This window comes from Eumetopias jubatus, unplaced genomic scaffold (assembly GCF_037043125.1).
Source record: "Eumetopias jubatus isolate StellerSeaLion01/CBP00866 unplaced genomic scaffold, mEumJub1_p1.0 scaffold_1, whole genome shotgun sequence".
Classification (NCBI taxonomy): domain Eukaryota; kingdom Metazoa; phylum Chordata; class Mammalia; order Carnivora; family Otariidae; genus Eumetopias; species Eumetopias jubatus.
This window is the reverse complement of record NW_028274807.1, coordinates 204,072,104-204,098,914: the sequence shown is the minus strand read 5'-3', so window position 1 is coordinate 204,098,914 and position 26,811 is coordinate 204,072,104. Positions and strand designations below refer to the sequence as shown.

The 26,811-nt window shown below is 56.1% G+C and overlaps 2 protein-coding genes across 3 annotated transcripts in view; one reads left to right on the top strand and one right to left on the bottom strand.

Annotated features, from left to right (window-relative positions):
- The window catches only part of UPF1 (UPF1 RNA helicase and ATPase), a 37,310-nt gene extending 12,817 nt beyond the window's left edge, over positions 1–24,493 (top strand). Inside the window, exons 2-24 of one of the 2 annotated variants that reach the window (XM_028086995.2) lie at positions 1,466–1,608; positions 3,246–3,335; positions 5,588–5,755; positions 6,120–6,300; positions 8,004–8,165; positions 8,822–8,906; positions 9,091–9,189; positions 9,674–9,782; positions 9,934–10,093; positions 10,207–10,325; positions 10,812–10,976; positions 11,078–11,192; positions 11,678–11,821; positions 12,469–12,682; positions 16,110–16,227; positions 16,604–16,760; positions 17,436–17,578; positions 18,952–19,126; positions 19,558–19,639; positions 21,029–21,190; positions 21,323–21,540; positions 21,870–21,992; positions 22,597–24,493. In XM_028086995.2, coding sequence (XP_027942796.1) covers positions 1,466–1,608; positions 3,246–3,335; positions 5,588–5,755; positions 6,120–6,300; positions 8,004–8,165; positions 8,822–8,906; positions 9,091–9,189; positions 9,674–9,782; positions 9,934–10,093; positions 10,207–10,325; positions 10,812–10,976; positions 11,078–11,192; positions 11,678–11,821; positions 12,469–12,682; positions 16,110–16,227; positions 16,604–16,760; positions 17,436–17,578; positions 18,952–19,126; positions 19,558–19,639; positions 21,029–21,190; positions 21,323–21,540; positions 21,870–21,989 — 3,129 coding nt within the window. In that variant the 3' untranslated portion in view covers positions 21,990–21,992; positions 22,597–24,493. Of the gene's footprint in view, positions 1–1,465; positions 1,609–3,245; positions 3,336–5,587; positions 5,756–6,119; positions 6,301–8,003; positions 8,166–8,821; positions 8,940–9,090; positions 9,190–9,673; positions 9,783–9,933; positions 10,094–10,206; positions 10,326–10,811; positions 10,977–11,077; positions 11,193–11,677; positions 11,822–12,468; positions 12,683–16,109; positions 16,228–16,603; positions 16,761–17,435; positions 17,579–18,951; positions 19,127–19,557; positions 19,640–21,028; positions 21,191–21,322; positions 21,541–21,869; positions 21,993–22,596 lie in introns of both variants that reach the window. The other variant, XM_028086994.2, reaches the window with a different exon arrangement.
- Positions 24,494–24,854: 361 nt separating this feature from the next.
- GDF1 (growth differentiation factor 1) lies at positions 24,855–26,649 on the bottom strand. Its single transcript, XM_028126823.2, has 2 exons — positions 26,314–26,649; positions 24,855–25,680 (listed from the first exon to the last, which is right to left on the bottom strand). Exons 1-2 carry the CDS (start codon positions 26,636–26,638, stop codon positions 24,887–24,889), a joined length of 1,119 nt encoding a protein of 372 aa, XP_027982624.2. The 5' UTR covers positions 26,639–26,649; the 3' UTR covers positions 24,855–24,886.
- Positions 26,650–26,811: the final 162 nt, after the last annotated feature.

The window sequence follows — 26,811 nt, the reverse complement described above, 5'->3', positions numbered from 1 at the left end:
GTCTGCCTTTGGCTCAGGTCATGATCCCAGGGTCCTGGGATCGAGTCCCACATCGGGCTCCCTGCTCTGTGGGAAGTCTGTTTCTCCCTCTCCCACTCCCCCTGCTTGTGTTCCTGCTCTTGCTGTGTTTCTCTCTGTCAAATAAATAAAATCTTTAAAAAAAAAAAGATTTTATTTATTTATTAGAGCGCAGTTCGTTTGCAGGGGAGGGGCAGAGGGGGAGGGAGAGGAAGAGGAAAAGAATCCCAAGCTGAGTAGGCAGGGGGTGGGGGGTAAAGCTCAATCCCACAACCTTGAGATCATGACCTGAGCTGAAACCAAGAATCCGAGGCTCAACCCACTGAGACACGCAGGAGTCCCTGAACTGCTGTCTTTAGAATCTTACAGGTGATTTGGCTGGAGCAGTGGAGAGGGAAGGGTCCTGTGGGCACTGCTGGCTTGAGCTGCACTGGCCTGAGCTGGCCCCACATGGCATGGCTCTAGGTGGCAGGGGCTCTTTTGGGGGGGGGGGGCCAGTGTCTGATGCTCCCTCACAGTTCAGAGAAACCTGGTGCCTGCCCCGGGGCTCCTGTCATTCCTCCCTGCCCTCATCACCACTCCAGGCCCTTGCTGCCTGACCGAGCCTCACGTGGGAGATGTGTCGTCTGCACAGGAGGAGGGAGATGACAAGGACTGTTGAGTGCCGCCCGAGGCTCCTGGGGACGGCTTTAGGAATGCCTGTTACTCTCTGGCAAGCTGAATCCGTGTGCCTCTGAATGGACATGTGAGCTCAGAAGTGCCTGTGAAATTCATGGCTGTTGTTAAAGTTGCCTGTTTGTATATTTTTGCTGTTGTAACATGTAAAAGGTAATACATGTAGTAAGGTTATAGCCTGAGTTCAGAAGGTTATCCTAAACATTGAACTTCTAATTCAGAATGAAGAAGGGCTGCCTTCTAGAGAGGGAAACTGGCAGTGAAGGAAGTATGTTGACTAACGAGGGAACTGCTCGCTCACATTTCCAGTGGACACAGCCTTTACTTTTGGCTTAGGCTTTGGCAGGAACCTTCACTCTGGTGGGATTCCAGGCCCTCTGGCCCGACATTGTGCAGCTGTCCCCAGAGGGGATTGCAACTGCTTTGTAAAAAGTCATCTTGCTCCTTGTGGCCCCCCGTCCTGGGAACGAAGCGTCTTCTTCAGCATCCTGGTTTGGTCATGGCTCCGTGACCAGGTGGGGTTGGACCTGGATATGCAGGAGGCAGGGTGGATGACCTACACCACCAGCGCCCTCTTTTTGGCCAGGTAGGTTTAAGAGGGAGGTGGAGAGTGTGAAAAGTCCAATCAGAAGAAGCTGAACTCTCGAAGTAGAGAGCAGGCCAGCGCTTCATGGGAAGGTTGCCGTGGCTGCTTGTTTGGGGAGAACCGATGTGCCTCATCTAAGGCCCGAGAGCTGCAGCCTTGCATGGTAATGGTGCTATTCTGCTATAGGTTGGTGGACCAGAGGGCATTCTGCAGAATGGGGCCGTGGATGACAGCGTGGCCAAGACCAGCCAGTTGTTGGCTGAGTTGAACTTTGAAGAAGATGAAGAAGATACCTATTACACGAAGGATCTCCCTGTGCATGCCTGCAGGTAAGTGCTGATGGCGGAGGTGCAGACTCACCTCCCAGAGCTCTTGCATTCTTGAGTGGGTTTGCTGGCTTTAGAAGCCCATCTAAGATGATGGACTGTGACGTGGTGTTACAAAATTAGGTTCTCCAGGCCAGTGTATACGTGGTCCTTGTTACTGGGCAGGAGGGTGGGATCAGCCCCCTCTGATACCCCTGATTCACCCAGAGGGTAGGGGAGAGCCTCCCCTTCTCTGCCTTCTCTCAGGTTCTGGTGGTTCCCGGTACCTGTCCCACTCACTCATTCGAAACGAACTCACATTTGGTGAGGACTTGGGTTCAGAGGGTAAACAGCAGCTAAGATTTCTTTTACAAAGAGATGATTGTAGGATACTTTAAAATATTTGCTTCTCTGATATGTTCAAAATTCCCGAAAAATTGGAATTGAATAGTCAGTGGATAGAACTGCTTTTGACCAAATTTGGAATTCTCATCTAGAGCAGGACCCATCCTTTGTATTTGGACCCTTAAGATTGGACTTCTTACTTTTCTGTTACACGTACACAAGGAAATTGAAACCAAAAGAGATGACTTGATCTTGTTCAGGGCACCTGGCCAGTCAGGGCCACTTTGGACCTGGGCCATGACACTCTCTTGCCGGCCTCCCAGGCACACTGCCCCTCTGAAGTCTGTGCCCGCCACAGGACAGAGTGCTGCTCCTTTCCCTGCTCTGTGGGGAGACCCTTTTAAAAAAAACAAAAAACAAAAAACTTTATTTTGGCTCTCTGTTTTTAACTTTTATTTTGGCTTTTTTCTCACTTGTTTAAAATTTTTTTACATATGTGTTAGTGATGTGTTAGTGTTTCTGTTACCTACACATTTGCCGGTGAAGTGGTTCTAGTAAAGCTGCAGGTGCTTAATGTTTGCACACCCCCTCACCTGCCCAGCTGTCCCCATGGTGTGGGGTTATTGGGGGAAGGTTCTTGTCTGGAGCACATTCTAGTTTGAGACTGAGGCTTGGCTTCATACACATTCAGAACTCTGTGGTGAGCCGGGTTTTGTTTTTGATGTGTTGATTTTCAGAAGAATGAGGCTGGGGGCTCTCTTGAGGTGCTCCTTGCAAGCTTGAGCTCTGTACCCGCACCCAGAGACCCTCTGCTGCTGGGTCCGAGCTCCCGAGCGTTCCTGGGAGCATGGCGCCCTCTGCCGGAGAGTGGAGCGCCTTGTGAACGCGCCGTGGTCACAGCTTGACTCTGTGTGCCCAGAGCCAGGGATGCTGATTTCCTTGCTGATAAGTCACGGTTTCTGAAACTTAAGGCCAAAGTGGGGTGGCTAGGGGTTGCTTTGGGGCATCAGACCTCTGTTGTTGGGTTCCCCTGGTACCTTCCACAGCTCTCATCCCCCACCTGGCAGGGGCTTTGCTGTTGCCTGGGGCCTCTCTCGGGAACCCCCACAGCACCCTGTACCCTTTCCCTGCATTTGCAGGGTCAGGAAGCCTCTGCAGTTTAACTGATGGGATTTTGCTAGTGGGATCATTGGGTTTGAGTATGTGTTTAATGAAAAATTTAAAAATGTTGTAAGAGGAAAGAATTTTACATCCTGCCAAATTAAAACCAGAGAGAGACCTTCCAGCTTTAACTGTTGATGTTTTGACTTTTTTAGTTACTGCGGAATACACGATCCTGCTTGCGTGGTTTACTGTAACACCAGCAAGAAGTGGTTCTGTAACGGGCGTGGGAACACTTCCGGCAGGTAGATAACCAGACCGTGCGTGTGTCTTTAATCAGTGCTGTGCTCAGATTTGTGTGTAAATTATGGAAATGTTGAAGCAAAAGCACAATGTAAAATCACGCTAACAAACCTGGTTTTTTCCCTCCTCTGTGACTGGTTTAACTTGAAACAGATGGTGGTGTGTGAATGCCTTAATGTATTTACCCTTGATTTATTCTCTGTGGTTCTTTTTATTATGCAAGTAGGGTTGGCTTAATTCTCGTTCCCAGTTTTTATTTATATTTTTCTGCAAGATGAGCTCCTGGCATGCCCGTTCATCTTCATTACTGGGTGCCTGAGGAGGATGTTCCCAAGACAGTAATGGGCATCCATGGGAGCCGCTTCCTGAGAAGGCTCCCTCTGGCCTTAGCTCATCGGAGCAGTCCTGAGGCTAATACGGGCCAGATCCTGAATCATCGGATTAAATTAAGTTCACTTGACCGTCGTCTCTGGGCTTCCCTTCCTGCTGTTGATCAGCAGCAGCTGTGACTGGGTCTCTTGTTTTGTGTTTTGTGTTTGGGGTGAGACCAGTTTTGTGCTGGTGCTTGGATTCCAGGGGAGGATCCAGTCCTGGTGGCTCTTCCAGAGCTGCCGTGGTATGTGACAGCTCATGACACTGTCATGGAGAAGCAGAGCAGGGTCTTGTGGGACAGGGCTCCAGGCCGCCAGCGAGAAAGCAGCATCTTCCTGGGGCTCATGTTTTGGAGACATACAGTGACAAAACCCCATAGGCAGGTTTATTTGCACAGAGCCCCCACCCTTCCGGTGTCTTCCACAGCTGCAGGCCAGGCCTCACCATCTCGTGCTGCCTGAGGATACAGTGGTCAGATCTCGTGTCATCTTAAAAGTTAGCAGTGCGAACTGTGGGATTCTGGGTGAGGCAAGAAAGTGGGCTGATGTTTAATTCTAAAGATTTGAAAGGGAAAGCATCTTCAGGGTAACCAGATTCATGTCCCATTTTCAGAATGTTCTGTGTAATTTCAGCATTGCTATGTTTGCATTAGTTCCTCTCCTGCAGGAAAAGCAATTAAATAAAACTTCTTAGCTGGCAACCCCAGCTTCCGGTCAGCAGAGCCAAGATCAGGGAAGTGAGTGAAAGGCTTCTAAGAGAAAACAGACTCCCATCAGCCAGCACCGAGTGTTTGTATGAGGCCAGATGGTAAAAATGATGGGGCAGCCACTTGCCTTCAGGGAGCTTCCAGTATAATGGGGTGAGGTGGGTGTAGGAAAGACAAGAGGAAGTCAGAGTCTGGTAAAATGCCCAGTTGTGACAGCTTCAGAAGAGTGGGTGCTTTGTGGGTGCAGAGAGTGGTGACAGCTGGTTAGATAATCTGACTGGCCTCATGGGTTAGAATGGGCCAGAGAGGGTTAGAATGTGGCGTCTGAGCCGAAGCTTGCAACAGAAGGGGTTTCCCCGAGGTCAGGGAGGGCGGCAGCCAGGCAGGCTGGATGCCTGGCAGGCGTGCTCGGAGTCTGACAGAGCCGCAGTAAGGCTGCAGGTAGCTGGGAGATCCTGAGGCAGAGCCAGGCACCACCTGTGGACCCCACGCAAGGCTGGCTTGTCTTGGGGCAGCGTTTGCAAGCCCTGGGTGTAAGTGAGCTGTGTCCTGGAAATGGGAGGGATAGCAGAGTCCTGGCCACGCGGCAGTAAGGAAAGAGCGGAGACAGTGGGGTTTCAGACAGTTCAGAACCGGCCCTCCGCTTCCTGAAAGTAGCCCTGAGCCCCGCTGCTCAATATTTTTTACTGTCCTCAGGTTTCTAATACGGTTGGTTATCAAGTTTCCTGGCCTACAGCAGATTAGGAGGGGCTGTTGCTCCTGGAAACAGGCACAGGGGCCCGGAGAGGTGACTTCGAAAGCAGGGGCAGCAGCCGAGGAGCCTCAGCAAGTGGAGAGGAGCCGTGGAAGGGGCAGGCCGTCTGCCTCGCCATAGGTTCATTCAGGCCCTGTCCGTAGGATTTCAGAAAGCAGGAACTAAAAGAAAGAAGCAAGAACTATGTGAAACGTGTTAGGAACGTTTTCCTTAAAGGCTGTTCAAGTCAGATTGATTTTTGCGCTCAGTGGGGAGCCAGTTCAGGGGCGGGCTGGTCCCCCGGGACGCCAGATGGATGAGGTGTGACCGCCCCTGCTAATGGACTGTGAACGGTACCGGAACTTTTAACGGGGGGCTCGAAAATTGGAAGTGGTGAAAAGCCAAACTTTGGGTGTTAACTATTTATCATTTCCTGGTTTCAGCCACATTGTAAATCACCTCGTGAGGGCAAAATGCAAAGAGGTGACTCTGCACAAGGATGGGCCCCTGGGGGAGACAGTTCTGGAGTGTTACAACTGTGGCTGCCGAAATGTCTTCCTCCTCGGCTTCATCCCTGCCAAGGCCGACTCAGTAGTGGTGCTGCTGTGCAGGTGAGGGCGGACGCCCCCCATTCAGCGGGGGCGGCGCATTTAGCCCCAACGGACCGGTTCTGCCGATTAGAGAGGTGTGAGGATATTTGGGGGCTGGGGCTAGTTAGAGAACTGGGAATGCTGAGTAACTCTTTTGGGGTGTGTTCTGGTTAAATCATAAAAAGAATTCTGTAAAAACAGTGTTAGGAGTTTTAAGAGTTCAGAGCTCAAGTGCATGGGGAGAGGCAATGTATTACTAACAATTTAAAGGTAATATGATCACATAGTAAAATGTAGGGAACGTCACTTGGGGATGAAAGGAAAGCCTTGTGGGCGGAGGTCATCATCCTCACCTGGGCTCTCCCTGCCCTTGGTGTTTCTGTAGGCAGCCCTGCGCCAGTCAGAGCAGCCTCAAGGACATCAACTGGGACAGCTCCCAGTGGCAGCCCCTGATCCAGGACCGTTGCTTCCTCTCTTGGCTGGTCAAGATCCCTTCTGAGCAGGAGCAGCTTCGGGCCCGGCAGATCACCGCCCAGCAGATCAACAAGCTGGAGGAGCTCTGGAAGGTGAGGGCCTGCTGAGAATGCAAATCTGCCTCAGCACGGTTCTTGTCCAGGGAGAGCTGCTGGGAGTGTCTTCACAACAGGAGGTTCTGGAAGGAACTCGAGGGAGAGTCTCTACCTGGAATGGCCCTTTGGTGGAATCCCACAGGCACCTCCTGCCAGGCCTCTAGGAAAGGACAGCTCCAGTTGTTGGAATTTTTCTTCTGTTGCAGAGGGAGAGGGCGAGGGCAAGGGCGAGGGTGGGTGGTGGGAAGGAGGGAAGTCAGAACTGGCCATAGGCGGCTGAGGGTGCACATGGCAGGAGGGGCCGGGCCTGGGGAGACAGGACTGTGAGGGTGCCGCTGTAAGACCTCGTTGGGCTTGTGACGTGTCTGAGCCAGGGTAACACCAGGCCAGGGGTGAATGTCCAGGGGAAAAGGGGTCCAGGTCACAAAGGTCAGAGAAGCAGGGCCTTTGGCAGCTGGATGAGTGAAGGGGAGGGCCTTCCAGGTTGGGTGGTGCGGTGCCTGCCCTGCCTGACAGACCCAGTTCTCCAGGAAGCCCTTCTCTGGTTCTGGCCGTTCAGCTTTTATGATAAAGTTTTGGTAATCGGGCTATAAATTTTATTTTTTTAAAGATTTTATTTATTCATGAGAGACAGAGAGAGAGAGAGAGGCGGAGAAGTAGGCTCCCAAGGAGCAGGGAGCCCGATGCGGGACTCGATCCCAGGACCCTGGGATCATGACCTGAGCCGAAGGCAGACGCTTAACCATCTGAGCCACCCAGGTGCCCCGGGCTATGAATTTTAATTAGGTGCCCATATCATCCAAAATCTGAAATGTGAGTTTATTTTCACTTTGAGTGCAAGTCAGAATATTTCTCAAGTATCATCTAGTAAGATGCCCTTCTGCTTCGATTTTTGTTTGTTTTTTTTTAATGTTTTATTTATTTATTCATGAAAGTCAGAGAGAGAGAGAGAGAGGCAGAGGCAGAGGGAGAAGCAGGCTCCCCACCTAGTAGGGAGCCCGATGCGGGACTCGATCCCAGGACCCTGGGATCATGACCTGAGCCGAAGGCAGATGCTTAACCATCTGAGCCACCCAGGCGCCCTCTGCTTCGATTTTTGGGTGGCCGGAGCTCTTTCACCTTTCCTGTTTATAGCCACACAGCCCAGATACCGTTCTGTCCCTGCCAGGGAGGAGTATGTCGCCCCTGTCGGTGCAGCACAGGGTCAGGAGGAAATTGGGGGGCTGGTGGGGGGAAGAAGGGCCTCCCCTTCTGTTTACACAAGCAGAGAACTAGTGGTCTTCCTGGCAGCCCGAAAGAGGTATTCTCTCTTTCAGTTTTCAGGGGCTAGGCATCGGTTGGGGAATGTAGCCATTTGATGGTATAGGCGTGTCGGGCTGTGTCCCTGAGGTGCCATCACCGGTATTCACCCTGCTGGTGTCGCCCTGGGCAGGGGAGGGTTAGGGGCGACGACTGAAGGGTGCGCAAAGATCCAGGCCAGTGTCCACCTCCCTGTGCCACATACACTTGCCCACACGAGAACTCTCCTCATGGGGTGGACACCACCAACCACCGGGGCCCTCTGTGTGACAGGCCGGCATTGGCTCGTTCTGAGAGGTGACAGATAGGCCTTGTTCTTCCAGTGACTAGTGATCCCGCGTGTAGTTCCTTTCGTTTGTAGGCAAAAATGGGGAAGAGCAGGCGCGGTGCTTGTCTTCTAGGAAAACCCTTCTGCCACCTTGGAGGACCTGGAGAAGCCCGGCGTGGATGAGGAGCCTCAGCACGTGCTCCTGCGGTACGAGGACGCCTACCAGTACCAGAACATATTCGGCCCTCTGGTCAAGCTGGAGGCCGACTACGATAAGAAACTGAAGGAGTCCCAGGTGATGTGGTGTGTGCAGGAGGGTTTCGGTCGTTGTAACAAAGCCTCTCTCCTAAGGTCTGGGGAGGGCGGTTTCCTGTGCAAACTGCGGATGCTGCCGCGGGCCGAGGCGCAGCGCCCAGAGAGACGGAACGGTGGACAGAGGGCAGGCGAGGGAGTGATCCTTGGGCAGACGCCCGGCCTCTCAGCGCCAAACACTGGCCTCAGTGTTTTCTGATTTAAAAGCCAACAAAAATCCCTCACAGTCACAGTCGCGGCCTTTGCCCACGGCTACAAGAGTCAGAACCGAGGAGCCTGTGGCACACCGAGGGCACCCCTTGTGCTGGTCTCGTGAAGAACACGTAGAGGAAGCGGGAGCTCCGAGGGTCGGCCGCCAGCCTCCTCCTCCCTCCGCAGTTCACGGAGAAGCCGCCTCCAAGAGCAGACGTCGTGTGGGGGTCTTCTGGTCATCTTGAGCGGGTTCTGGGGGTCCTAATGGCTTTTCTCCCGGATGTGCCCTTGTTGGTGTCGCAGGCTGTTGGGTGCTGCACACGGCACCCTGACGTCACGGCTCGTAAGGTCGCCATAGGGCACACACCTGTGGAAACCCAGACACGAGGAGTCCAGGTCCGTGTCAGTGTCTCAGGCTAACAGGGCTCTTATTTTTCATGTGCTCAGACTCAAGATAACATCACGGTCAGGTGGGACCTGGGCCTTAACAAGAAGAGAATCGCCTACTTCACTTTGCCCAAGACTGACTCTGGTAATGAGGATTTAGTCATAATTTGGTTAAGAGGTGATTTTAAGTTTTAAAATATTTGTGACCATAAGTAGCATAAAATTCCTAGTTTCACCCTTGTAAAGTGTCCCTTAATTTGAACTCTTCATGATGGCAGCCTCGGCACGTGTTGAAAGCGCTAACTTTCTTGCTGTCTTTTCTCTGTAAGACATGCGGCTTATGCAGGGGGATGAGATATGCCTGAGGTACAAAGGGGATCTGGCACCCCTGTGGAAAGGGATCGGCCACGTCATCAAGGTCCCTGATAGTATCCTTTGTGTAAAGATGGGTGAGCTCATCCTGAGCACGGGCGGCCTGTGCGGGGATCGCCGCAGGTAGAGGAGAGGGTGTCGTGGGCGGCCACGTTGGGGGGGCCCCTCTGAGTGGTGTTTGCCACTGAGTCCTTTCTTCAGTTGTACTCGGAGGTGCACCGTGTGTATCAAACTGATCAAAGAGCTGCCTATCCTGAGGCCAGGGTGCTCCCAGCTCTGTGCGCCAGGGCTCTGGTGACTCAGCCCGAACCCCGGCTGGCGTGCTCCATGCTGGGCACTGCCCGGGCACTCACAGGGAGGGCGCGGGAGCTGGCAGCAGGGGCCCCGACACCGGGCCGGCGTCTGGCAGTGAGCATGGGCCGGGCGGCTGAGTCTGTGTTTGGTGCAGAGGAGGGTCCTTTTCCTCAGTAACCAAGTAAAGGCTCCTCAGAAAGGTAAACTCAGCTTTTGACAACGATGAAACTTAACTCAGCGGCACAGATTATGGCGATGAGATCGCCATTGAGCTTCGGAGCAGTGTGGGTGCACCCGTGGAGGTGACTCACAACTTCCAGGTGGATTTCGTGTGGAAGTCAACCTCGTTTGATAGGTACGTCCACCTTGCCCCTGCCCGCGCCACTGCATCTGCTCTGGGGTACCCCACTGCCTCCAGCATCTGGATGATTCTCCTCACCTGCGAGAGGCAGGCTTCACCGCTCCATAGTTGCGTGTATGCCGCTGACCCCGAGCTTGCCTTCCAGGATGCAGAGTGCGCTGAAAACGTTTGCTGTGGATGAGACCTCTGTCTCAGGCTATATCTACCACAAGCTGCTCGGGCACGAGGTGGAGGATGTGATCATCAAGTGCCAGCTGCCGAAGCGCTTCACGGCACAGGGGCTCCCTGACCTCAACCATTCGCAGGTTCTCACCCCTTCTGGGGGATAGAAGGGGCCTGGCCGGCAGAGCCTGCTTAGGTGGGTGGCCCCCCGCTCCCCGGGGGTGGCTGCAGCCTAACAACTCCCTGTTATCCAAAGGTTTACGCTGTCAAGACTGTACTGCAGAGACCGCTGAGCCTGATCCAGGGACCACCAGGCACGGGGAAGACGGTGACCTCTGCCACCATCGTCTACCACCTTGCTCGGCAGGGCAATGGGTAGGGCTCAGCACGGCCCCAGGTGGGAAGGGAGAGACCTGTCTGCCGGGACGCCTGGGGGCCCCCGTTACCTTGCACTGTGTGTTTTACATTATCTGTGTGTGATCTGGTCTCTGTGGTTGCTTTTCACGAGCAAGCCTGCTGCTCTGGTAGAGGCAGTGGTGGGTCAGTGCATCCCAAGTGTTGGGCCTGTGCCCGTCGCAGAGCTTTGAGAGGCTTTACGGTGCGGACCCAGGAGGGTGAGGAGGCAGGATTCACTTAGTAGCAATGCTGTACACGAGAAGTGTGAAAACCAGCTGGGAACAGGAAGCTCCAGACCAGGTGGATTTCAGCTCCTTCAGCTTTGTTCACTGACTTTAGTCTTAGGTCACCAGTTGGGGGTGCTGCTTCACTGCCTAGGATTCAGAACAGCAGTCCTGGCAGTGAGTGTTTCCTGAACTTCCTCTGGCTGAGCTCTGAGACCTTTGTTCACCTTGTGTGTTGAAGGCCTGTGCTCGTCTGTGCTCCGAGTAACATAGCTGTGGATCAGCTGACTGAGAAGATACACCAGACTGGGCTGAAAGTCGTGCGGCTCTGCGCCAAGAGCCGCGAGGCCATCGATTCCCCAGTGTCCTTCCTGGCCCTGCACAACCAGATCAGGAACATGGATAGGTGGGTGTTGGGTAGCCTGCCTCGAGTGTAGCGCGTCTCCCGTGCGCAATCCCTGGTGATGCCTGGCTCCCGTGCCTGCTGACGTGTCGCCATGCTTCCAGCATGCCGGAGCTACAGAAGCTACAGCAGCTGAAGGACGAGACGGGGGAGCTGTCCTCTGCTGACGAGAAGCGGTACCGGGCCCTGAAGCGCACTGCCGAGAGGGAGCTGCTCATGGTGAGCGCTTAACCTCTGGGCCGTTTGGTTCCATTTGGCCGTGGGACCTCTTGCAGTATGCGGAGCATGCCATGGAGCCTTTACATCAGTTTAGTTTGCTTTTGAGAAAGAACTTCTATACCTCCCGTAATTGCCTTCTCAGTGGTTGTACATCTTGGCCTGGAGGTGGGTCTGGGACACTCCTCTGCTCTTTCGTAACAGACCAACCAAGGTTTCCCCAGCTCAGCACTGCCTCTCAGAGGCCGTCTTGAGGCACAGAACCACATCTGTGCTGAGAGGTTTTTGTGATGAAGCGTGATCACTTAGGGTCTCAAAAGGTAGTGCCACTACAGCCTGGACGTAGATGCATCCCCCAGGTGGGACAGTGGCCTGTTTCCATAGGTGTCGGGGAGGGTGCCAATCACTGTCCTGTCCAGCCTGCCCTTTGGGGCCTGGTAGCATTTACCGTGCAGGTTCCCTGATGCCTTGCCTGCTCTCGTCTCCAGAATGCAGATGTCATCTGCTGCACGTGTGTGGGTGCAGGGGACCCGAGGCTCGCCAAGATGCAGTTCCGTTCCATTTTAATTGATGAGAGCACCCAGGCCACCGAACCAGAGTGCATGGTCCCTGTGGTCCTTGGCGCCAAGCAGGTGGGCCATTCACTGTCGTCCTGTTTGAAAACCAGTGTGTGTTCTCTTGTTCCAGTTCCATGTCATTCTCAGTGCTGGGGGTTCGTTTCTGATAATGCTCTGTAATGCCATGTGATGTCCTGGCAGAGGAGAGGGGTACCCAACGGGCTCATTGAGTGGTTCTTGGAAGGATGGGTGCCACACACAGCACCTCTTGTGGGTCCTGAGTGCAAGTCTGTGTGTTTCATATATAGGTTTCTGAAAGTGAAACACTGCTTTGAAACCTCTGATAAGCCAAAATGGGATAAAGGGAAGAATATTCCTACTTTCTGAAAGTTCTTATTAACACCATTTTGCTTTTACAAAAGACGTACATCAGTACCTGTTTTTGACAACCAAAAGAAATCTGAAGAGGATTCTTGCTTTTACGACAAAAGCCATTAACTTCTAACGTAGGTCTTTCATAAAAGAGCAATGGCATGACACGAACTTATTTAGCAAAGCTGGATGCTTCTGTGGTGGGCCGTGTCCTGTGCTGGTCACCTCTTCCTGGTTGAATTCATGTGGCTGGGTGGTTGTATAACACCAGGGCCCATTGGTACCACGTGAGTGGACGTCTGTGCGGTTTCACACCTGAGCTCCTCACCTGTGTGGGCCTCTCGCCACAGCTCATCCTCGTGGGTGACCACTGTCAGCTGGGCCCTGTGGTGATGTGCAAGAAGGCAGCCAAGGCCGGACTATCTCAATCACTCTTCGAGCGCCTGGTGGTGCTGGGCATCCGTCCCATCCGCCTGCAGGTCCAGTATCGGATGCACCCTGCGCTCAGTGCCTTCCCATCCAACATCTTCTACGAGGGCTCTCTCCAGAATGGCGTCACTGCAGGTAGTGCTCAGCCCAGAGTGGGGGGCCCGGAGGGAGTGCAGCCTGGGGAGATGAAGCCTGTTGTCACGGCCTAAGCGGCCTTACATGGTGATCACTTATGTGTAGGGGGCACCTCAGAGAGGTACAGTGGTGTGCGGGATGGCATGTCCACTCTGGAGTGTGGGACGTCCTTGTCCTGTGGTCAAGGGGGAGCTTGTCCTTGTAAAATGCAGGGTCACTACATGAGAATTCACACTGGGGGCCTATCACACGGTGGACAGAACAGGAGGTGGTTGAGCTGACCGTGCCTCCCACTCCTCACCCTGGTGCTCTCACAACCCGGGCCCTGGGGCTTCACAGGACTGAGGCCAGAACTACTCTCATAGTAACACTGAGGGATCGTGTGCCCTTTTGCCATGCGGACGCTCATGCTGAGGGTAGAGAAGCAACCCTGGAGGGCTGGCTGGTGCCTCGACATGAATGGGGACAGTGCTGCCAGACTGCCATGTGTCGTCAGCACCACATGCTTGTAGCAGGCAAGACCCTGAATGCGTCAGTGGAGAGTACTCACTTTACTAACCCCTTGGGTGCCCATCCGTATGACCCTGTGCATGACGAGGTAGGGAGTTCTAAGACACTTGAAGGGTGTGGTAGGTGCTTTTAAAAGGACTCAGGGACACAGTATGGTCGGTCATTCAGACTGGGGTTGAGTTCAGCAGGTGCTTTGTCAGAAATGGTCAAAGTGAGTCAGCCCATGGCTTCAAGGAAAACAATTGACAGTATTTATTTCCAGTGATAAAACCTGAGGATTCAAAATGAAAATCAGAATTTTGGAAAACTCATGTCCCTAATCTGGGCTGACCAAGTCTTTCCAATGCTGAGTGGCTTTTCTGGTGGGATTTGTGGTGGTGCCAAATGTCCGTGAGGTGTGCGAGTCTTTGGGAGCTCTGCTTGGCTTGGTGAGCAAGTACTTCCCATTCTGATGGCCAGCAAGGGCATTACAAAGTCAGAGGCCATCCCAAGGGCAGGGCAGAAGCCAGCATCACGAACCTGCAGGGTGACCTCCTGTCCAGCTTTGGTCTGGAATTGGTCAGAACCCCACGGTTGTGGGGAAAGTTATAAAACACTCTTTTTTTTTTTTTTTAAAGATTTTATTTTATTATTTATTTGAGAGAGAGAGAGAGAGAATGAGAGAGAGCACGAGAGGGAAGAGGGTCAGAGGGAGAAGCAGACTCCCCGCAGAGCGGGGAGCCTGATGCGGGACTCGATCCCGGGACTCCAGGATCATGACCTGAGCCGAAGGCAGTCACTTAACCAACTGAGCCACCCAGGCGCCCAGTTATAAAACACTCTTCCCTTTTCCAACTACGTGCATCTCTGAGGCTCGATAGTGCTACTGCAAGGGCTGATGGGAGCCTGAGCACAGAAGCAGAGTCAGCCATGTCGCTAACTGATTTGCAGAAACTCAAGAGATACATATTTTAGTGGGAAATGTTATTTTTTATAAAATATGTTTTTGGCTGATATGTGTATTTTTAAAGGAATTCATAAATATTTTATGTTTCTAGGTTTTAAAATACAGTAAATGTCAGTAGATACAAGCTATGTAAATGGTAGCTGCTTGGATTCCTCAACTTTTTAGGGTGTATAAGGGGTCCTGAGACTGGCGTTCTTAATGTCTGGGTAATGCCAGCAGCCTGCCATGTCGGCGTTGTCCGGCCTGCCGTCTGGGTGAGACGGAGGCTGAGTGCCCGCCTGGCCCGGCCGTGCAGCCGCGGTGTCATGCAGCCCTGGGGGTTGATGGCACTGTTACCATTACCATCACCATGACACTTAGAACAGTGCTGGTCCATTGGGTGGTGGGGCGAGGAAAGGCCAGGCCACAAGGAGCTTGTTTGCCATTTGACACTAGTTGGGAAAGCCACCACTTAGCACCAGTTCTGGACCTTGCTGGCCCTACTCTGCCTTCCTCCGTGGCGGCAACTCGGGGGGGCAGGGAGCCATAGTGCTGGTGGTTCCCTGCAGTGTCCTGTGTGCCCGGCACGTGGTCAGCACCCAGTAAGTACATACGCATATATGTATGTGTATGTGTATTTTTTTTTTCCATTAAAAAATTTATTTATTTTAGAGTGAAAGCATGAGCGGGAGGGTCAGGGAGAGGGAAGAGAGAATCTGAAGCAGATTCCACACTGAGCACAGAGCCCAACACGGGGCTTGATCTCTTGACCCTGAGATCATGACCTGAGCAGACGCCAGGAGTCGGACACTTAATTAACTGTGGCACCTAGGTGCCCTGAATACATATTTTTTAAGTTCTTCATTAAAGTGTAAAGAAGCGCCCAAATCCTGTGTTCAGCTTGGTGAGTCTTCTCTAAGTGAACACATCTGTGTAATTCGTATCTGAACCCAGAACACAGCCTGACCAGCTCCCAGGAGCCCCCTTGAGCCCCGAGGTGGCCCCTGCCCAAGGCAGTGCTGGCACCCACCCAGACTCCCTCTTGGAGTAGCCTGACATTAGCTGTGGCAGGAGCATTATAGACCAGCCCTGCCCCCACCACCCCCAGTGGGCAAACGTTTGCCGGCAGCCCCTGAGCTAGTGTGCCACTGAGCTAGCCAGTTGGCTACTGCCCTTGCGAGAAGGATGGAGATGGATGTGGCCTCTTTCTCAGCTTGACATAAAGTGGATCATTGATGTTAGGCTGTTTTGATGCAAAAATGCCATTTTTCTCGTGCTGATCTGTTGATAAGATGCAGCTCCAAAATTCCCAAAGGGGTGAGTGGGGCGTGTGAATGGACGAGCTAATTTTTTAAATTATAAGGAAATAAATGCACAGGGCCCAGAATAGCCAAGGTGAACATGAAGAGCCCAGTGGAGGTGGTAGCTTACACTACCACATGTCCTGAGTACTGTAGAACTGCAACTGCCAGGGTACTGTGGGCATGGTGCCCAAGGTAGAATCCAGAGGCAGGCCCACCCGTCCGTAGGCTTTGGCCTGTGACAGGATGAGATTGACTCAACAGTGTCATCCACAAAAGCCAGTTGGAGGGACTTACGGGCCCTTTAAGGCACCACAGTAAAGCTTCTAGAAGAAAACAGAATATCTTTGTGACCCTGGGGTAGGCAGAGATTTCTTAAACAGGCCACAGAAAGCATCAAGCGGTGAGATGTTCAGGGAGTGAACCAGCTTTGTGCACTGGGCAGCTGGGTGTTGGTATGTGCAGCTTCCCTTCATCCGAGGCGTTCTGGGGCAGTGGACCCGCTCCGGTGGCCTCCTCAGGGCCCCGTTGACCAGGGTCTCTTGCCCGAAGCCTACTGTTAACTGCTCTGGCACAGGCCTCTGCCTGTGATGGCCTGGTCTCTGTGTTGCTCCACCAGCACTCAGTCAAGATGGGCTGTAGCTTTTTTCTCTAATGGGTAGTGTTGCCTTTTTTCCTTCCCCGGTGATAGCGGACCGAGTGAAGAAGGGGTTTGACTTCCAGTGGCCCCAACCTGATAAGCCGATGTTCTTCTACGTGACCCAGGGCCAAGAGGAGATTGCCAGCTCAGGCACCTCCTACCTGAACAGGTAAGCAGAGACTCGCCCTCAGCATCTGCAGGCTTCAGTGGCAGCTTGGCACTACGTTTTCTACCGTGGTGCTGAAGTTTTTCCTCGCCCTCCTCGTCCCCATTCTGTGTGGACACCTAAACCAACAGCGTATTTCCACCTTGCATCTTCAGTGTGGGTTCTTCTATTGAGCAGATAGTGCTAAGCCCACGTGTGAGCCTGTCCCATCCCCTGTGACTCCCTTGGTAAATGATGGGGAGCCTGGCTGTGGGCGCAGCTGGTAAGGCCTTCTCAGGGCTGCCCCGGAGGTGGAGCTGGCCCTGCACCTCCCATAGGCTCCAGCCTTGGTCTCGGGCCTGCGGGGACAGCCCAGGAGCTGAAAGGTGGGTTTTCTTAGGACGGAAGCTGCCAACGTGGAGAAGATCACCACGAAGCTGTTGAAGGCAGGTGCCAAGCCTGACCAGATCGGCATCATCACCCCGTACGAGGGCCAGCGCTCCTACCTGGTGCAGTACATGCAGTTCAGCGGCTCCCTGCACACCAAGCTCTACCAGGTGCGCGCACCCACTTGGGCCTGCCGGCTCCCCCCACCTGGCCTGCGGCTGTGCCGGCACCGGCCTGGGAGGGCGCGTGTTCCTTCAGGCTTTTCTCAGGATAGTTTTCAGAGCTAAACTGAAAATAATTCCAAGTCGAACCGTACGGTGTGATTATGAGGCAGTTTTAAAGTGGATGTTATGTAGTCATGAAAATGTAATTCACCCCTGTATCCTTGCCTGGATGAAATGTCCAGGATATGTGTGCTGAAAGGGTGCGGGATGACATTTTTTATCTCTGCGGAAATGAGCCAAAATGCAAAGTAGCAACTGAGTGAGGATGACAGGTGGTCTCTATTTTGTTAACTTGGGTCCAGTCTAAGGTCTTTTATGGCAAGCACGTATGCTTTTATTATTGGGAAACAAATTGCCACAGTTAAAAAGGCAGCTGAAGCACAGGAAGGCCAGGAGAGGGGGGCTGGGGACCATGAAGGCCCAGTGGGAGCAGGCCCAGCCAGAGGGGCTCTGTCCTTGCTGTCCGGAGGTGCAGTGAGCAGGTGGGTGGCATGGGGGTGCTCTGTAGGCCTCAGGTCCCAGGCTCCTTGGGATTGGACAGTGCACCTCAACAATGTTCTCACAGTCTGAGGGTCCTTGAAGGCAGCCAGCTGGCTGGCTGTGACCGTGTGTCCCTTGTAGGAGGTGGAGATTGCCAGCGTGGACGCGTTCCAGGGGCGAGAGAAGGACTTCATCATCCTTTCCTGTGTGCGAGCCAACGAGCACCAAGGCATCGGATTTTTAAACGACCCCAGGCGACTTAATGTGGCCCTGACCAGAGCGAGGTACAGAGGACTGCATCCCGTTGGGCCTTGCTGGTGGCAGGTGCCTCCCTCCTGCCATGGGAGGTCTTCGGAGGGACTTTTCCCTTAGAGTCTGGAGCTGGGAGGGTCCGCCCCAGAGCTGCTTCCTGCCTGGTTTGCCTCTTCGTCCGGTTCTTCTTGCACCACACCTGAACCTTGGGCTGCACTTGGGGCAGGACTAGGCCTCGCCAGCGCCAGAGGTCATAGCACTCCCAAGCAGCAGTTTAGAGAGAATGCCTCCGCATGAGACGCCTCTGTTTCATGTCCTGGTGGGTTTGTGTGGCCTCAGTTTTGTGGGAAGGGTCATCTAGGCCCTTTTGACCTAAAAAACCCACTAGTGCAGGTTGTGTCCACGTGGAGACATTTAATCCCTGAATCACCATTTGGTCTTGTCTACCTTTTTGGCCCTAAAATGTAATGTTTTTTGAAATAACAATGATAGCAGAGGGGACCCAGAGAATAAGGTGGCCCTTTGTCACCTTTGAGTAAAACCAGATTACAGCTGCCCCCATACCAGCCGGAAGTCAGGCTCGCTTCACACATTGGTTCCTTCCCCTGTCAGGACATGTTGCTTGTTATCTGTTACCACCTCCCCCCTTTCTAAGGTGCTGTCTTGTTTGGTGGCCAGCACTGGGCCACAGGGGTCCTGAAACAGCTCGGTGGGGTGAGCGTCCACCAGAGAAACCAGTCCCTGGCTTGGTCATTGAGGTCTGTGCCCTGGCTTGTCGGGGTTCCCGAGGCCGCGGAGCCTGCTGGGGCTGACCTCCCAGGAGGCCGACCCGTGGCTGCGAACAAGGAGACTCGTCTGAGCTCCTCTGCTCAGGGAGGTGTTTTGATGTCTGGGCGCCTCAGAAATCGTCTGCAGGGCGCCTGGGTGGCTCAGTCGGTTAAGTGGCTGCCTTCGGCTCAGGTCATGATCCTAGAGTCCTGGGATCAAGTCCCACATCAGGCTCCCTGCTCAGCGGGAAGCCTGCTTCTTTCTCCCTCTCCCACTCCCCCTGCTTGTGTTCCTGCTCTCGCTGTGTCTGTCTCTGTCAAATAAATAAATAAAATCTTTAAAAAAAAAAATTGTCTGCAGATATACCCAGTGCACTGTGGGCAGCTTGCGTGGTGGGCTCCAGTGCCAGGTCATCGTGACCAGCAGTGTGCCCTTCTGTCCCCGGCATTCAGCGGTGGGCGCTGTCATGGGCAGGCCGGGCGTCTGGGCAGGGCGGCAGACAGGGTGCCAGGAGAATGGCCCGTCACCTTGGATATGGATTTTGAGTTTCTGTTCAGTCTTGCTTCATTGTGTTACATGGTGTTCCACTCACCACGCAGAGCCCCAAACATCGTGTTTTCGTGCCCACACCTTGCAGGTATGGGGTCATTATTGTGGGCAACCCGAAGGCCCTGTCCAAGCAGCCGCTCTGGAACCACCTGCTGAACTACTACAAGGAGCAGAAGGTGCTGGTGGAGGGGCCCCTGAACAACCTGCGGGAGAGCCTCATGCAGTTCAGCAAGCCCAGGAAGCTGGTCAACACCATCAACCCGGTGAGTGGCGGCGGGTGGGGTGGCAGGAACACAGGGCCTGACTGCGGTTCATGGCGTGTGCCAGTGGGTGGCGGCAGGTGCGAGTTGAGTTGTCACAGAGCTCCTCCGCCCCACATCTCCAAGCTTTTCCACTTGGCCTTCTGGGATGCAAAGTCATGGGTGGCGCCCAGGAGTTGGACACAGCTAGGAAACCCTGTGAACGCAGGGTGCTCTGGGGGACCTAGAAGCTGTGGTGCTGCTTGAGGTGAAGCCTGAAGACAGAGTTCGTGCAGCATCAAAGGCCAGGTCCGTGGGGGAGGGGCGGGCAAGGCCCAGAGCCCAGCAGTCAGCAAGCCTTAGGGTCGGCCTAGGCGTGGCCTGGCCTTCAGATCTTGAGAGAGTCGTTCTTGTGTCGAGGTGGTAAATTCCTCACCTGTCTGAACCCTTTGCAGGGAGCCCGCTTCATGACAACAGCCATGTATGATGCTCGGGAGGCCATTATCCCAGGATCGGTCTATGATCGGAGCAGCCAGGGTGAGTCTGCGGGGGACCACGTGGGCCCTGTGGATGTTGATCATTCCCACGCCTGCAGCTTTTGGCCCTGTCACTCCTGGGGTCAACTCCCATGCCTCAGTCCACAGAAGCTTGCCTGACAGTTCCTTCTCACCATCCCTTGTCTGAAATCAAAGAATTGGTCTTTGCCAGTGTCTAAATACGCATTTTTTAAAAATATCACAGCTCTGCTTATGGAGGGTTGCAAGCAAATACTGTAGCTCTGCCTGTTTGCTCCTGGGCCCCAGGCCACGGTGTTCCCCTCCCCCTGCCCTTTGCCCACTCAGTGGGAGGGGCACCGCTGCAGCTCCTCCAGGCCGCCCACAGTCTTGGTTTTGGTTTCGCCGGTCTTCCCGTTTCTGCTTGCTCTCTCAGACCGCTCTCCTGTGTAGGGTCTCTGTCCTGAAGCTGAACATTACCCCTGCTGTGTGCAACACCTCCTCTTGCCTGAGCCAGTGTCTGGATGGTTCCCATTCATCCCCCAGATCCCTGCCTCCTGGGACCTTTCCCCGCACCAGCCTCTACAGAGGGTGACTGGCTCACCCAGGTGCTTGGTGCTACACGCCCGCATTTTACACTGAGCTTCATCCCCTCGTGAGCTCACTGGCCATCCTGGGGCCGGGTGCACCCCGGCAGTTCCTCTCACGTGTGAAGTGAGCAAGCCCCCGCTTTCCTTGCTTGCCCAGTATTCTCCTGGTTGTTGGCTCAAGTGACAGATCTCATTGCCACATCCAGTGAGTTGCCGTGTAGGGTGCTCTGGGTCCATCTTTCATCCTTGAGCTCACCATGAGCCCAGCTAAGGCTCTCGGCCGTTGGGGGCGGACCAGAAGGCTGTGCTTGTCATGCCTTGGCTCCCTTTGACTTCCCAGGCCCTGGGGCAGCTCTGTGCAGATTGGGATATGCCTAGCCCCGGGGGCGGGGGGGTGGTGCCTGGGGGCCTTCATTTTCAGTGGGATCCGCTGGTCTGTTCAGTCAGGTGTTTTCTTGTTTTTGGTGGTAATGGTAGAGGGGTTGCGGGTAATATGAGTATAAAATTTTCTCCACAAAGAACTTTTTTTTTTCAATTGGAAATGCAACGTAGCTTCAATCTTTTGGGTGCTTGTAGGCCAGGGATTCTCCAAATCCCCTGGGAGAAAAGGCTTGTTCCCAGGAGCCAGCTCCAGGGAGGCTATCAAGAGTGGGGGTCGAGTGGTGAGATTCTGTATCACTCGGGCAGCTTTGCTGTCGGGCTGCCCTGAGAAACACTGTGGCAGTCGGAGCAGTGGCAGGATGCGAGTGACATTCCAGCCACTCCAGCTGCCATTGGCGGGGCAGGCAGCAGGCTCGTTGGGCTGTGGCGGTGACGCCAGCCATCCGCCTTGTGTCTTGCAGGCCGGCCTTCAAACATGTACTTCCAGACCCACGACCAGATCGGCATGATCAGTGCAGGCCCCAGCCATGTGGCCGCCATGAACATTCCCATCCCCTTCAACCTCGTCATGCCCCCCATGCCCCCACCAGGGTATTTTGGACAAGCGAACGGGCCAGCAGCAGGTGAGCACCAGGCGGCAGCACGGCGGAAAAAGCACGTTGGCGTTGGAGTTTGTTCAAGTCTGGGGTTTGGGCAGCTGGGCTTGTCGGTTGTGTGCAGATCTCCTTCAAGGAACGTGGACTGCTGTCTTTCAGGCCGGGGTACCCCAAAAGGCAAGACTGGTCGTGGGGGGCGCCAGAAGAACCGCTTTGGGCTCCCTGGACCCAGCCAGACGAATCTCCCCAACAGCCAGGCCAGCCAGGACGTGGCGTCCCAGCCATTCTCCCAGGGCGCCCTCACCCAGGGCTACATCTCCATGAGCCAGCCCTCCCAGATGAGCCAGCCTGGCCTCTCCCAGCCCGAGCTGTCCCAGGTGAGCCGGCGCCAGAGAGGTCAGGACAGCCGGGACTGACCCCCCCATACTCACCCCTGCAGACCTGAGCACGGCTCCGCCTGGCCTTCTGCATAGGTCCACTCTCAGCAGGGGGACTGGGGGGCCTAAAGCATCACCTTCCCGATGCGGTCTTAGGCAGCTGGTCTGGGTGACCTGTGTCCGATGGTGGGGTAACCAGTGTGGGTCTCCTGCCACTTAGGCTTCAGAACTGGGTTTTCCAGATTCTTCTCTGGGGCAGGTACTTGAGACTGGAAGGACGTGAGCACATCCTCCAAGTGGATGCTTATCTCCCCAACTTTGTTTTTCAGGACAGTTACCTTGGCGATGAGTTTAAGTCACAGATTGATGTGGCACTGTCGCAAGACTCCACGTACCAAGGGGAGCGGGCATACCAGCACGGCGGAGTGACAGGGCTGTCCCAGTACTAGAAGGCAAGCTGACCCCTGCAGGAGGTCTTCATCATCAGGATCTGGACTTGATGGGAAATCAGGGAAATGTGTGGTAGGGGTCTCAAGTCCCCAAGAGGCCAGCTTGTCCTGTGGCTGGCCATTTTGGCCCCTGTGCATCTGCTTGTGGTGACGGGGATAGGAGCTTCATGCACAGCTCCCTGCGTGGTGGTCCTTTCCTGAGAGAGTTCTAGGACTCCGTGAGGAAGGGGTGGGTGTGGGAGTCCTGTCCCAGCTACACGGGGCACCTCTGCACGAGGGGTTTCAGGGTGCCGTTAAGACCCTGACATAGGGTTCCCCTGAACGTGGTGTGACCAGAGCTGGGTGAGCCTGGGCCCAGGTCCCCTCCTTGTGTGTGTACTGGGTGAGTTGGGGTGCTGGTGCCACTGGCAGAAGGGCCCCTTAACTCCCAGCTTCCTTCTCCTTGGCGTGGGGAGTCACTAGTCTGGGCATCCGCCCAGCCTCCGAGGTTCCATTTCACAAGTGCACAGTGGGGTGAAGGGAGGAGCCCTGCACCTTCGGGGCCGGGGCGGGGGGGGGGGGTCCCTGAGCTGCTCTGATGGCCGCCTGCCCTCCTCCCTCCCTGCAGGTGGCAGCGGAAGAGCTAAGCTATGTGGCTTAGTCCATCAGCATCTTATTCTGGGTAATAAAAAATAAAAATAAATGGATACCTGTTTTCCACTGCTAAAACTGAAGCACCACTGTGAGCAACAGGAGAGGGAGAGGAGCACCCGAGGGAGAGAGGAGCCCGAGAGCGAGCGAGCGCCCACTGCTGGCCCGCGGCGGCGAGGAGAAGGAGAAAGGGAGAGCGGGAGGCGGGCGGCCGCGGAGGACCGTCCGCCAGCGAGCCCTGCCAGGCTGCCCCGCTCGCCAAGGAGGCCCAGCGCTCGCCGCGTGCACACCTGGGTCTGCGACCAGGGCGGAGGGAGGCACACCCTCATCTCAGAGTAGCCCTTTCCTCTGTTCTTTTCTTTCTGTTTCTCTTTTATTGAAAGGGGACTACGTTTTAGCAGGAAAAACTTCGCATTTCTGTGCCGAGCAGGCTCCTTGCCGGGGCGGCCGTGCCGGGAGAGCCCCGCGGAGGTGTGGGTTCTGTCCACGCCAGCTCTGCAACGGCTCTGGTCACGCTGCCTGTGTTCTAAGAGGGTTTCATTTGAAGAAAACACGGTGTTTGGGGTTTTTCTGTTTGTTTTTTAAAGATTCTTTCAAATGAGTACTGAAAAATATACTTTCCTGAGTTTGTCTCTCAAATCTTAGTGGTGGACCTGGGAGATGTGAGAAGCTTCCAGAAACGAAGTTTAAACAAGCCAACACATCTCAAGATTAGGATCAACACCTGTGACGGGATCGCGAGGAGAAATTTTGTTTTCAGTTTTAGCTTCCAGCGGCTTCTCCCTGCACGTCAGGGCGGTGAGAGAGCACGGTCTCGTCCGGGGCCAGGCAGCCCCACGGTCTCCGCTGGACTCTGAGAAGCCAGGTGCTTCCTGCGCGGCGGACTTGTGCCCCACCCACCCCGGGACGGGCCTTGGGCAGAACTGGCTGTGTGAGGCCAGAGGGTGGGGATGTGGCTATTCCCCGGCCAGTGGCTTCTTCCCTGGGATCCTTCCTGAGGATTTGGTGGAAGACAGCCTCCAAGAGGACCCATCCCCCGGGAGGCGCTCACAGTCCCCGTGGCTGGTTGGACATGCCGAGCGCCCCACCTGCCTTGTTCTCTACCCCACCCTCCAAGTTCAGAGACCTTCTACCTGTGGGTACAGCTGTGATGGGGTGGGGTGATTTCTGCTTTTTTGGGGAAAAGGAGTTTCAGAAATAAGTTGGTTCTATGCCGAAGGGGCTTGGAGCAGTTTGTCACATCAGCTAGTAGAGGGGGCTTCTATCTGGTGGGGTCTGGGCCACAACTCAAGTTACTGTAGCTGGGAGAGCCACCCCCAGCTCCTTGCACACCACGGTGGGGGTAGTAGTCTCCCTGACAACCATCTACTTGGGGACCATCCCCTGCCTACCCAGGCCCTGGTGACCCTGACCACACACACCCCCGCCCCCCCAGCGTCCCCGTCCCTGTGAGGCTGACACTGGCCCTTATCAAAGCCTCCAGATTCCAGCTTGTACTTGGGAGACGGGGACACACAGGCCACCTTCCTTCTGGCTAGGCCTCTTATTTATTACCATTGCTGTAGGGCTTTCGGTTTTCCCCTTCTTTTGGTAGGCCACATAGAGGCATAGAGTTTGGATAGGTTTCCGCTATGACCCCTTGTGCGACACCCCGTGGGCAACACCTGTGCCCAGCCACCTGCCCTGTTCTATTCCTTGGAATGCTTTGCCTCTGCTTTGTGCTGTTTGCTTTGTTCTCCACCTTCATAGCAGCAGTTACTGTTTTCCAAATTGAGGAGCATCTGTACCAAGGCAATGTAACTTTTGATTTCTGGTCGATTTGTTTTAAGCTCTGTTGTCACCAATAAAATCTTAATAAACAGCTCTTGTGTTCACACTGGGGCAGATGAACTGCAGGGAGATGGCAGAGCTCTTGGTCCGGGGGCCTGGCTTTTTGGAAGCCTTGGGGTCACCTGGACGGTAAAGCTGAGAATGGCTAGATCGTTCAGCACGTCAGGGACTGGGGGCGGGGGTGGGGGGGGTGACCAAGGCCCCTACATTAGGCAGCAGCTCCCAGGCTCTTGGGCAGGTTAGCTGTTGGGCTACCTGGAGATTGGGATGTGGGACCCAGCCCTGGGAGAACTAGGCAGATGGGGTCACCGGCGGGGGGGGGGGGGTGTCACTGTCCCACCACCTTGGCTGCTTCCTCTCCCGCCCCCAGGCGACCAGACGGGAGACAGGGGAGCGGACCACGCAGTGTTTATTGTCTGGGCCCCCATCTGGCTCCGTCAGCGGCAGCCACACTCGTCCACCACCATGTCCTCGTAGTGCCGCAGGACCACGTTGTCGCTGTTGTCGAAGAAGAGCACGGAGATGGGCGACAGGCGCGCGGGCACGCAGCAGGGCAGGCCGCCGGCGCCGGGGGCAGCCGCGTGCATGAGCGCGCGCAGCACGGCGTGGTTGAGCGGGGCCGTCCCGCCGGGGCCCGACAGCGCGGCGGGCAGCGCGCACTGGCCCTGGCAGTAGTTGGCCAGGAAGCCGCGCGGCGCGATGACCCAGCGGTGCCAGCCCACCTCGCGGAAGCTCACGTAGAGCCGCCTCGTGCGACACGCGCCCCCGGGGCTGCCGCCCACTGCGGGCTCGGCTTCGCGCCGCGGCCGGGCCAGCGGGTGGCACAGGCGCGGGTCGAGGGTCACCAGCAGCAGCGAGGCCTCGGCCAGGTGTGCGCAGGCGGCGGGGGCCCGGGGGCGCAGCGCCAGCGCCAGGCGGAGGCTGCGCGGCGCCGACGCGTTGCGGGGCCAGGCGGCGCCCAGCAGCTCGGCGCGCACCGGCGTTCGCAGGGTGGGCACCGCTTGACGGAGCAGCACCGGCCCGGCGCCCGCGCCGTCGCCCTCCGCTGCCTGCGTTATGCTCAGCTCCCAGCCGAACGGCGCCTCCGCCGCCTCCGCCGCCGCAAAGCGCAGCTCCAGGCGGGCTCGGCTAGGGCGCTCTGCAGGTTCCACGGCCGACAGATCGAAGACGACGGTCCACTCAGGGCACTGCCCCGCGGCCCGTGCGGGCTCCGGGGGCCGGGTGGGCGCACCTGGGGAGGCAGGGAGAGGGCTGGGCTCGCGCTGCGCTCCCGCGGCCTGCCTGGCCTGCCCGCGAGGGGGTTTCTGCTGAGGACCGGGAAAGGTGAGCGCCTGGGGCTGGGGGCGCCAACCGTTAGAAGGCGTCAAATGGTGTGAAGTGGCGCGCGGGGGCGGGGGGGGCGGGGAGGGGGGGTGGGGGCAGGGCATCGCTTGCAAGTAAGAGGAGGCCCGGCCCGGTGCAGGGCGGCCTGCCAGCGGGACCCAAGCAGGGCTAGAGATGAACGCATGCCTGGGGCCGGTGGGGAAGCGATGCTGGAGAGGTGGTATCTGCAGGAAAGGCATCAAATGGTGTGAAACAGCGGGGGGAACGAGGGGAGAGTGGGGGCAGGGCTTCAGCCGCAAGCTAGGGGCCTTGCCCCGTGCAAGGGAGCCTGGCCGTGGGACCACTCCAACCGGTCCCCGCAGGTGCCCACGGGAAAGAGCCCATGGAGTGCAGGGGTCCAGGTTGCTCGCGGGCTGGAGGGGACGGGTGGGGACATTCGGAGCCGCTCTGGCTTCCCCCACGCGGCGCTTCAGGCTCGTGGCTGGGCGCACATTGGGGTCCAGCCTCCCGGACACACGCCCCCAGCGCAGGCCCCACTCACCGCGGTCCGGGATGTGGCGCACGATGTTTCCGGCGACCCCCAGCTCCTCCACGTGGCACGGTCTCAGGGTGGTCCCCTGGGGCGTCCGCCGCGGGCCCACCCTGGCCTCCTGGGGGTCCCGGTGGCGGAAGAGGCGCCACATGACGGGGGGTACGGGCCGGGGCGTGAGGGCGCCCCGGTGCACGTCGGGCAGCCCGAGAGCCTGGAGCAGAGCGGCGGCGGGGCCCGGGGGCGCTGGGGCGCGCGTTGGGGGCGGTGAGGGCAGCAGCAGGGCCAGGAGGAGGAAAAGGACGCGGTGGCCAGGACGGCGGCGCGGCGGTGGCATCTTCCTCGCTGGCGGCGGCCGGACGAGTGCTCAGGAGCCGCCGGGCACCCTCGACTTGCAGGCTGGGGGCGGGGCCGAGGTGCCTGGAGGGGCCTGGACGGAGGCCTGGGGCTGGGCGGGGTCAGGGTCCCGGGGGACGTGGCCGCGGTCCTGAAGCCGGACGGGGGTAGACC

What these genes read in the sequence shown, in the direction of transcription:
- GDF1 (XM_028126823.2), bottom strand. Translation starts at nt 26,638, where the DNA reads ATGCCACCGCCGCGCCGCCGTCCTGGCCACCGCGTCCTTTTCCTCCTC. An exon ending in GCGCCACATCCCGGACCGCG is followed by an intron (nt 25,681 to 26,313) that starts GTGAGTGGGGCC and finishes CTGCCTCCCCAG; the next exon opens with GTGCGCCCACCCGGCCCCCG.